This window comes from Mercenaria mercenaria, chromosome 6 (assembly GCF_021730395.1).
Source record: "Mercenaria mercenaria strain notata chromosome 6, MADL_Memer_1, whole genome shotgun sequence".
In the NCBI taxonomy this organism is placed as follows: domain Eukaryota; kingdom Metazoa; phylum Mollusca; class Bivalvia; order Venerida; family Veneridae; genus Mercenaria; species Mercenaria mercenaria.
In genome coordinates this window covers 53,756,933-53,768,453 of record NC_069366.1, presented here as the reverse complement: position 1 = coordinate 53,768,453, position 11,521 = coordinate 53,756,933, and the positions used below count along the sequence as shown (strand labels likewise).

The 11,521-nt window shown below is 34.9% G+C and overlaps 1 protein-coding gene across 2 annotated transcripts; it reads left to right on the top strand.

The window, feature by feature from the left end:
* Positions 1-545: 545 nt before the first annotated feature.
* Positions 546-5,023, top strand: LOC128557750 (uncharacterized). 2 transcript variants are annotated; one of them, XM_053545929.1, is made up of 2 exons: positions 546-754; positions 1,921-5,023. In XM_053545929.1, the coding sequence occupies exon 2, from the start codon at positions 1,954-1,956 to the stop codon at positions 4,372-4,374; it is 2,421 nt and encodes an 806-aa protein (XP_053401904.1). In that variant the 5' UTR covers positions 546-754; positions 1,921-1,953; the 3' UTR covers positions 4,375-5,023. The 2 variants fall into 2 exon arrangements, with proteins under 2 accessions (XP_053401904.1, XP_053401902.1); XM_053545927.1 differs by having other exon boundaries at positions 547-724.
* The last annotated feature ends 6,498 nt before the right edge of the window (positions 5,024-11,521 follow it).

Sequence of the window (11,521 nt, the reverse complement as noted above, 5' to 3'; positions counted from 1 at the left end):
GTCATACCTTTCTATAAAGACCTCTCTTAAGAAATAAAAAGTGTTGTTCGACTTTTGTTGACAGGAAGTCATTGAAAACAGGTGACTTTGCACTATTTATATTTAAGGGCCCCCGGGGCCAAGTGGTTAATGTCGCTGACTTTACGTCACTTGCCCCTCATCGATGTTGGTTCGAGCCTCACTCGGGGCGTTGAATTCTTCATGTGAGGAAGCCATCAAGCTGGCTTACAGAATGTCGGTGGCTCTACACAGGTGCCCGCTCGTGATGAAATAATGCACGGATAGGCACCTGGGGTCTTCCTCCACCATTAAAGCTGGACAGTCGCCATTTGACCTATAATTGTGTCGGTGCGACGTGAAACCCAACAAACTATTTCTGTTTAAAGAGTGGCATATATATGCAGGTTTTATAATTGTGGCGTTTATTCAGGAGTGAATCACAGATTTGACTGTATCAGAGTGCATATTTGTTGTTCCACACTTGTTAATTCCGGTGTCTTTCATGTTAAGTCTCATTGTCCAGTTAAAAAAGCCAATTTATCTTCCTGGCTACTCTGTTGATTCAAAAGCTCATTGGAAATTATGTTTTGTCATAGCCATGCGACAGAAGACTTTTCTTCCTTGATGGATTTTGTGCATAAATAATAAAATTAAATCAATCGATCAGTTCGGATTTATCCAAGATATTGAGCAGAATTGTCTATAACGGCGCAGTTTCATACAGGTTATTTCATATCTTCTGATATTATCTCACGTAAGATTTTAACATTGTCACTGGATAAAAGGTGGTCACATGGTGACCTCTATATTTCTGTGTAGTGTCAGTAGATTTTCATTTCGTTCTAGGCTAAAAATAAGTGGTTGATAAAACAAGTCAATCATAGTTTTTTAGTGACCGTAAATATGTGGGGTTCAGTATGATACATACCGGGACTAGGCTAAAGCCTCGCCCCCTTTAATCATATTGGCCCCACATGTTTCTGTGGAGGGTACCTAACAAACTCAATATCAATTGTAAGCTGCAGTATATATCAAGTCAGGTAAACAGGTAAATATATCTTGTACTTAATGTAGGGATAATGCATGGTTTCTGTGTGAAAGTATATTTGGCATTCCGGTGGTTTCACCAGACGTTATAACAGGAAACAAAATGGCGTTAACACTATTCTACCATAAGCCGTGAAAAATAACGATGTTGCTCATTGCAAAGCTGGAGAGGTCTTTTGCGCAAGTCCGGAAGTGATTATCAGATGGAGCGCACGGCAAAAATACTCAAAAAACTGCCTGTCCGCACGTATTTAGTGTATAATATGTATACTATACTGACTAAAGGTTAGGGTTAATATGGTTACAAAATATATACATTAAAGATATTCATCATTCAAATTGTTTCAACCGGTATATACCTGAGTCACAGTCGATAAATAACAGATCGTTCTGAAATGCGCGGGAATAACAACGTTTGATCACGTTTATGTCATTTTCCTTTCGAATTTTCCGTTTAACTAATATTTGACCATTTGTCACGAAAAGCGCATATATTGTGGATATGTATTGACAGCGGGTGAGCGCGAAAATCTCTATGATTATACGTATACTCTCTAGTGAAGCATACCCCTAGAAACCTTTTTATGCTCGAATTAATGCAAAACAAGGGTGACAGCACTACTATTCTTACACTTATTCATAATCTTATTGCACATAAAATAATAACCTGAAAGCCAATTTCCTGATGAGCAATTCAAAACGTGGTTTGAAGAATAGATTTATCAATAAAACGAAAAGTAAAAGTTGTACCCTCGAACTGAGGTATAATTTGATAACAAATAATATAATTTTATGTTAAATTAAATAGATGCAATACATAATAAAAAAAGGAAATATTTGTAAAGGTATATTCTATCTTCCTTTTCATTTCAGACCAGGCACAGGACACGTACGAAAAGCAGAATCATGATTATTAACATTTTCTTGCCAGTGGCACTCGTTGCATTTGCCGTTACTCTCGGAGGTACAGAAACAGACTTCAATACATATGACACATTAGAGGCAGACACAAACTGCACATTCACAATATGGAATCAAAGTAAGACCTTCTACGATAGTAGGCTTATTGCTGTAAAACCAAAATTTATGCACTTTACGCTACAGTTGAAACACCTTTATAACGCAACACCGGGCGTATTCCGGCCTCTTCATTGGGTGTGGACTTACACTTCTCCAACTGCAAGTTATCCGTACCTGTCTTGGAACATCGATCACGGACTGCTTTCATTTGGACTACTTGACGTGAAAACCGTGAACATTCCGTTTGTGCAACTCCAAGTTCAAGATAATTGTACGGTTACATTTGGAAGTCCAGGTACTACATCGAGTATTGTAAAAGCCTTGACTGATCTTATCATAAATATGGCTGACCAAAGTTATCACAAATATGAGCAAAGTTATTTTTGTTATCTGGCAGTGGCTCCGGGTATTCGAGAGAGAACAGAGTACTATGCAGCACTATATTTAAATTACCCAATTGCCTACTTGAATTACAACTGTTGTATGGTTTTGTTCAGTTACGTGAATAATTCATACCTACAAGATTGCGAAAGGTATAATCAGCATGAGAAATGGATACAATGCACACTAGGACCATATATTCTTGGACTTATAATTTTCATGAATTTTCCAATCATATTTTTGGAATTTTGCGCATGGTTATCCAAAGATGAAAAGATCTATCGACACGAAGTCGAGATGATACATAAAACTACGGAAGAATATGAAAGTTTAAACAGAGATGAAAGAGAATGGGTTTTCTTGGATGGAAAAGCGCCAGTAACACTGCTTGAGTCGTTCAATTTTTTATTCTGCGGTCTGAATAGAAAATACCCGATACTGGCATCAAGAATACGTCGGCTATTCTGCATTTTGCTGGCACCATCTGTCATTTTCATTCAGTTAAGAATGTACGCAGATGGAATTGGAGTTGAACAGTCAAAAATAACTGTTCCTGAATTGGTTAAAGAGGGAATGCCGATGGGATTTCTTTCCCTTCTTGCCGATAGAGAAGACCGAATAAAGGTTTTCGCGCCACTTTTTGGCGGACCAATGTGTCTCCTAATTATGTACTACGTCTTGGCTATCGTATTCCTCGTTTTCCCGCGCAGTCTAAAGCAGATCGTAGAACGAGGAATGCCTAATACTGACATTTCGTCTCCTCTCTTTCTACACGCGGACGAGATCATAAAATTATCAATGCTTTCCGTGTCACCTGAACCCGGGTATGAAAATGGTGCTGCTGTGTGCAAATGTGGTATATACATGATATTCAACAAGAAGTTTTGGCTCAGAGTGCTTGATATGCAACGAAGTCGATTTCACTTGAACCAGTATGACGAACCAATGCTCACACGTTGTTTGAAATATGCCATTCTCCCTTTCTACCTGTTATTTTGTTTTCTGGAAATTCTATTATGTACCATTTACTATGGTATTCCAGTATTTGGATCGGTGACTATAATGGTAAAAGGTGTTGCCAAATCATTTTTTATGTTTCGAATGCAGAATAGATATGTTTGTATGATATTTAGAAACACGTTGTCTGTTTTACTCGGCACAGTTATTGTACTGGGTCTGTTTCTGTTCTTCTTTTACACTGTGTGTTTGATCTTCATTCAGAGCTTTTCATTCATTTCTGAGGTCATCATCTTCTGTTTTATCGCGGTGATTGTGTACCCATCAGTGTCATTTGGTTACTTGTTTTTCTTCGTTGTCTTGTTGTATTATGTCGTTCGTTTGGTTAAAGATTTCGGGGATGGTTATTTAGAACTGTTGTCTATCGCTGTTGAAAAATCGCATGACATGTACAGCCAAATTAATCATTTGTGTGTGTATGACGGTCAGCTTCTTCTGTCAAATGTACAAACTCATGAGATAAGGGGAATTCGTGTAAACGACCAGCGACTGGACATCCCTCAGAATGTTTTGCAGAGACTGGGCAAAGAGGACATTGTGAAAAAGATCGTTGAAAATGACGATGTATTTGGAATACCTAAACGCTTGTTTGATGTAATTGTCCAGGCACACAGACCACTACACATACAGGCACTCAAAATACTGTTTCAGCTGGTTTTTGTCATATGCCTCGTTACCATAACAATGAGCATAACGTCGAAGTTTACAACAGGTGCAACATCAGAGATTTCTGACGTCATGCACGTGATATTCATCGTGACCGTTGGAGCGTTGCCGCGCATTCTTGAAGTAGCGTTAATGAATTCCAGCGAAACCGTAAAGCGGGAAATTGAAATAAGACGTATTGAACGGACGATAAAAAACTACTGGCTTCTTGAAGCAGACGATGGTTTCACATTTGAATCATGAGAATGTTTCAATAATATGTTCTTCACTTTTCATAAAATGATCACATATGAATCGTATTATAAATTAATATTTTAAGAAGACAGCTTGTAAAAGAACTGGAGCGCTGAAATAAAGTAGATGTACTTGAGTAAAGATTATTTTTATATAGCATTAATTAATAATGAAACACATTTTTGACGGATATTACTTCGAGTAGTTCAAGGTCTTCAAAACATTTATCGTCTGCTACAGTAGCGGGAGTGTAAAATGATGATGCCAAACTGAAATGATCTGAGCTTCAAATGCAACAATAAAACTTGTACCTTGCGTTTTAACTGGATTACTGCAGATATATCGCTCTTTTTATGCTGAGTTTCAACTTGCAGTTAAGGCATAATGAACAATAAAGATGATAGAGTGAGTTTCATTGAAGTATTTCATCTACGACAAAATTATCAAAATTTTCAAAGAACAAAAAATAAACCAGTGACAAATTCACAATGTGTAATACCCTCGAGATAACTGATTTAAGAACAATGTATATACATAATTATATGTTTTTGTTTTACATTTGTGTTTTATTAGATAGCAAGTTGTATTTGGCCAGTTCACATCATAATTGTTACATTTCATAGCAAATTTAGGAATTGTTAATAAAATGTGAGGACTGCGCAAGTTTCTAGTTTTTGAGCATGTTTGTTACACAAAGTAAAATACCTGGGCCGTTATGTGAGAAAACCTTTATTAGTGACTTGATGTAATTATAATATAATTTCTAGTTTCTGCATGAACATAATTATTATTGCATGACAAATAGTTTTAAGTACTGGAAAATCATTGCTTTCTTGTGTTCATGCAGAAACTAGAAACTAGTACACTGTAATTCAGTTGTTTAAGGCAAATCAAATCCGACAATATTTTACAAATAAATATGTTTGTGTTGTCTTAGCAACTGAAATTCTACAGCACCCATGCACCAAGAGAATATAAAGGTGTATAGATAAAAGGCTCATGACGACACCTAAAATAAACAGTTAAATCATTTTATATATGTTACTATATGTTCAAGTGTGTTTAGTGATATGTCGCATAAATGACATTTATCACAAGTTTGACGTCGCGGGAGTGTATTAAAGCCATTTCATAAAAATGATAATACACTAGTGTAATAAAGCTTTGACGTCGTTTATACGAGTAATTAGTATAGGGAACGTTGGTCCAACTGACTTGTTTATATTGTAAAAGAAAGTAGAATTTTCGACAGGAAAAGTTAACATGTGATAAAAGAATATTATATTTGTGACTTTCCACATTGAATTTATTAAACTCGTTGAATTGATAAAATGCTCGGCAGAGCATCGCCTTTAATTATTTTATTCAACCTGTTTAATAAATTCAATATGAAAAGAAACTCGTTTATCCTCTACGAAACCTCCACGCCATGCACAACGATGTCATACTGCTAACGTCACGCCTCTAAATTTTCAATGTAAGTCTTGAAATAGTGAATATGATTTTTTTGAAATTTTCAGATTTTAATAGTAAAAGAATGTTGTGCATGGCGTGGAGGTTTCGTAGATGATACGCGAGTGTCTTTTCATATTGAATTTATTAAACATATGTTGTTATGTCGATTTTGATCCCTTGTCGCCAATACAGGTTTTGTCACGGAACGGCTTAAACCTATTTGTTTGAAAAACAGTTCTGTGTTCACATTTAGGTCTATCCGTCGATGCTACCAACTGCATTTCTTTAGATAATTCAAACTATATTATAATTATAAGAAAAAAATAAACGTTTACATTTTCTTCGTCGACGGGATAGCTTCTATGTGTTTCGGACATATTAAGAAAACATTCTTAATGTTTTAATAATGACAAAGCTGTTTAATCAACAATTATATCTGAAACGTCCACATTGTTTGGACATAGCTACGAGCTCTAGCAGACATATGCGGACATGACAGCATTACTGGTGTCCTTCAGTCCTTGGGCAATACCATTTATCATCCGATGGGATGTTCACCGAAAATTTACTGACTGAATAGCGAACTGTGCAGACGGATGCGCAGACTGATCTTGAGAAATGTGTGCGAAAGGCAAAATGTGGTATATTGTGAGGATGAAGACTACGACGGAAAATGAATTACATATAAATATATAAAATTCTCATATCAACAGTTAAAATCACTTTACTGCATTGTATACAACCACATATTGTTAGCTCAATAAGAAGAACGCAGATCAAAGGATCGCGGGGTCGTGAGTTCGATCCCCGGGGGAAGTGTATGTTCTTTTCTTTTACGATTGGTCAGATATTTATCATCATATTTTATGTATTTGTAATTACGTAGCGCAATTAAAGCACTATCATCAAAGCTGTTAATGCAATTGATTTGCATTGTTTTAATCTTAAAATTCAGAATGCTATTTCTGTTTCGACCTTTATTGTTTTTGGCTTTGTTTATACACTTTCTCTTCCTGTTTAAAACAAAAGTTGAAAACCAATCAGATCGTAACAATTTATACATACATCTGACTCTTGGTTTCAGACAGGATGTTCTTTGATAACATTGTGAAAACAAAGATTGTATCTTTACACTGAAACATTAGTCATTCACATGTCTTACAAATAAAAATGAAAAATAGAAATATAAAAACATCAGAAAGGTAGCTTCAGATTTTTTTTTATAATAGTAACACTTAGGCACATTCAGTGAAATATTGAAGTCATACCTTCCGATATTTTCATGATTACTGACCTGATTACACAACTAATCAAAATGATGAAATATGGTGGTTCGATAGTAACTAAAAGATATACAATGCGTAAAAATAACTTCCTGCAGGATGAAAAAAGCATGAAGAAGGGATTTGAAATTCAAAACGATGCATTTATAATAAACAAATACTGCCAATTGAATATGTCAGGCTAAGACGTCTATAGCTTGTGAAGTAGGACTATTATGGGGTATATTCATTTCTTATATAAGGGTAAGAAGCTCATACTGGCATTCCGCACTGAATTGAATGGACAATAGATTTTTAAACGTTTTAGGCTGCAGTAGCGTTAACGCACATTTGTTTCATTTTATAACATCAGTAGATTCCTTTGTGATACACTAATACGTTCATTCTGCCTTGTTCTGTCTCGGAATTCTGAAGGGTGTTGTAACTGGAAAGCAAACATGCGTTACCCCTATATTCAAAGTCATAAAGGTCATGCTAATATAATTCGATATACTATAAAATTCACAGCTATTAAGCCATTTTGAAGTTATGACATCCATAGAACCGTCATAAGCAATTAGTTACAAAATTGTAAGTGTTAAAGAGACTTGAAGAGCGCTTACCAGTTCTTATAATAGCCTAACATTAATGTGCAAAGTAAATGAAATAGCTGATTCAAAAATATGAAGAGTATCATCTTCATGCTAATGGAATTAAAAATACATAACATTTGCACTTATCTAATATCTATACTTAAACTTTGATATCGCTTTATTTTTTTGTACAGAGATAGTATTTCTAAACGCCCACACATCCCTGAAATTACTACAGTACATGCGTAAACCACTGGAATAGAAATTTAATTGACAGCATAATGATAATGCTTGAGAGAATTTGCACATTATCTACTTTCTCACGAACAGACTTAATCAAACTATACTCAGTTCCAAAAGAAAGTGTGCACTTTTTAAGTTTAAATATTTCAAAAAATTCCCCGACGTTTTTGTTTCATTTTTTCATACACTAACTCTCAGGTATAACTCAAGATCTAAAATGCATACCAATTTGTTTACGAACTGATTTAAATTTTGGTACCAAACATTATAAGTTTTCATGAAAATAACCGAGAAAAAAATAACAGAAAACTAAGTGCACACTTTCTTTTGGAACTGAGTGTAAGTTTGCTATTTTTATGTCATTGCGTTCTGTGCTCCCGAAGGATATCTTTAGATCTGTCAACAGTTAGTACAGTCGAACTATGTTCGCAAGAACTCGACGGGACAAGCAAAATTCGTTCGAGATATCAGTAGTACGAGCCAACGAAAAATATACATTATACACATATTGTGCTGGGACTGACGATGAGTTCGAGCTAAGAGTAGTTAGCGAATATTCCGAGTACGAGCAAACGAAGTTTGACTGTACTAGTCTTTATAAAAGACATGCCATTTTTTTTTCACCCGGTACTGTTCATACAGAGAACAAACCAGCCTATTTTAAAATTGTTAGCCTGAAAACGGATGTTTTAGAAACATGAAAAAGATATCTTTCGTAAATGAACAAAATATCAGAGCGTACGGGAAGTAGCTCATTCTATAGAAATAACTTTAATCTTTTTGAATTTTGCCAGTCCCAAATTTAATAAATCTACTTCTCAAATTCATAATTATCACAAAAAATGTCAAGTTTATATTAAAAGGTAGCAAAAATGGCGAAAATCTGACGTTTATAACAAAAATGCACGTATTGACCTATGACCTTGTGTTGTGACCTTACTAGATCTACGACCCTTAGAAGGCGAAAATCACACTGAAACTTTTATTTTATGGGTACTTCTATCAACTACACCACGAAGGCACATTTTCAACCGAATTTTCGAACCTACACCCTTATTAAAAATGAATTTATTATACACACGTGTAAATTCGATAAATATTGCAAATCGAGCGAAATAAAGGCAAGAAAACGTATGATCAAATGTTGGTGTCAGAGTTATTTGTATATCTGATATATTGATAACGTAACACATAAGCACAGATAGTGTTTGATTCCCTTTTCATGGTGCCATTGCTATAATTATTGTTGAATTGCTGTTTATAAAAGGGTTTGGGCTATTTCTGGCTGATTTAGGTTCATTTATGTTGATAGCTGGATCCCAGCATCACACAGTAATAAGTCATATACAACAGGTAAATGGAACCAGATATTTGTTAGAAGAAGTACTCGTTGTAAAATACTATGTATAAATCTGGACCAATCGGAAACAAGTTCTATAAATAGCACGTCTGCTGAGGTATAAATAGGTAGATGGATGACAGAAAGAGCATTCCGTATCCAGCGGTAGAAGAAGACAAATCGAGGATTCAACTAATAATTTATCGCAGTACCTTGATAAGGAGGTTATTGCAACTACCCTGTCAGGGCGGATAAGATATCAAAAAAGGAAGTAATTTCAAAATTCGTTACATTTGAATAAGGGACTATTAACGTATTAACGCTGAGGGTAAGTTTGATTTTCATTTCTTACATTTCATTTTCTTTCATATTTTCATCCGCAATTCAAGAAAATGTTTTTAAATTACGTACGTTGATGTTTTTCTATAACCCTGCCGTTTCTCGTAAATATTTTCATTTTAGTAAATGATAGATTTCTTTTGGTACACGAGAAATAAAATCTATTCTGAGAATTATTTTTCAGTTGACTTTGAAACAGATAAAAATGTACTGCATGTATTCTAAAAAAATAATCAAGCGAGCACTGGCTGTAATACTTATGGAAGAGCATAAGTGTCAGGTAAAATTTATTAACTGGAAATTTCTCAATACAAAACTCAAAACTTCCATTTACTAACTCTAAATTTCAATTTAATATCTTGCCTCTTTAACAGCATAATTTAAACATCCGTCCATCTGTCCGTCACAGGTCAAAAGTAGGAATGAATAAGATGGCTACGTACTTTTCCCCAAAACCCGATGTCATTGTATTGACATTGAGATAGTAAGCTGTAAAATGGATGCATCTAACTTCACTTCATAATTTTATGGTATTTATTGGACCTGACTTTTAAGGACTAGAGCCAAAACGCAGTATGACATAAACCTATATTTCCACTTACAGTACGAGCGTATGTACTGACCGTAGACCGTAGACTTGAAACATGTCGAAAACCTTTTTTCCCTAGTTTTTACCCAACCTGACCCAAATTCAAAACCATCCAAGACTTCATGATAACAAACATTCTGACTAAGTTTGTTTCATGCACAGTAAATGAAAAATGCAGCCCTTATTGCCGACACAAGGTTTTTCTTTGATTAAATCAGGTGACCTAGTGTTTGACCCCAGATGACCAAGATTCGAACTTGACCTAGATTTCATCATGAAAATCATTCTGATCAAATTTCACAAATATCAAGTAAAAATGCAGCCCCTATTGCACATACACAGTGTTTCTTTGATTTGATCGGGTGACCTAGTTTTTGACTCCAGATGACCCATATTCAACCTTGACCTAGAATTTATCAAGACAAACATTCTGACCAAGTCTCATGAGTGTTAACAAGGTTTTCCTTTGATCCATTAAAATTAAAATTAAGGGAGGTTATTTGTCAAAAATTCACTCTGGAGTTGTCTGCTCTGCTTGTCTGTGTCAACTTGATCACATAAATGAAATTTGGAACCAATCATGCAAGTAGTTACCAAAATATGTTCATTTTAATTAAAGACAAAGGGAGGTAATTTGAAATAATATCAGTCTAGAGTTATCTACCTTCATAATCTGAGACCACTTGAAGACATATACTTGAACTTTCAAATCAATCACATACACATGATTACGACTGGTGAAGAAAGGAAAATGCGAAACAATGTGAAATATAACAATTTTTGTAAATCAAGGGCACATAACTCTGGTCCTACTAAACTGTTTTAGCTCTTGGAACCCGTCCATGATCTTTTACTCATACACATTCTGTGTAAATATTATTTGGATTGGTGAAGAAATGAAGTTGCTTGAGTGTAAACAAGGGAAAATATAGCAAATTCTGTAAAATCAAGGGCGAGTAACTCTAGTCCTAATGGTCAGATTTCACTCATAATCGAACTCATCTGAGACCTTATGCTCATACACATTATGTATAAATATGATTTGGATTGTTGAAGGAATGAAGGTGTTATAGTGTAAACAAGGTAAAATATATGGATTTTTGCAAAATCAAGGGCCCATAACTCTGGTCCTGCTTGTCTGATTTTGTTCAAAATGGAACTCAACCAAGATGTTATGAAAGTACATATACTATTTAAATACTAGTTTTGGATTGGTAAAGAAATGAAGGTGCTAGAGTGTAAACAACGTAAAATATAATAATTTTTGTAAATCAAGGGCACATAACTCTGGTTCTAACAGCCAAATTTTGCTAATAATCAAACTCATTCAAGCTCT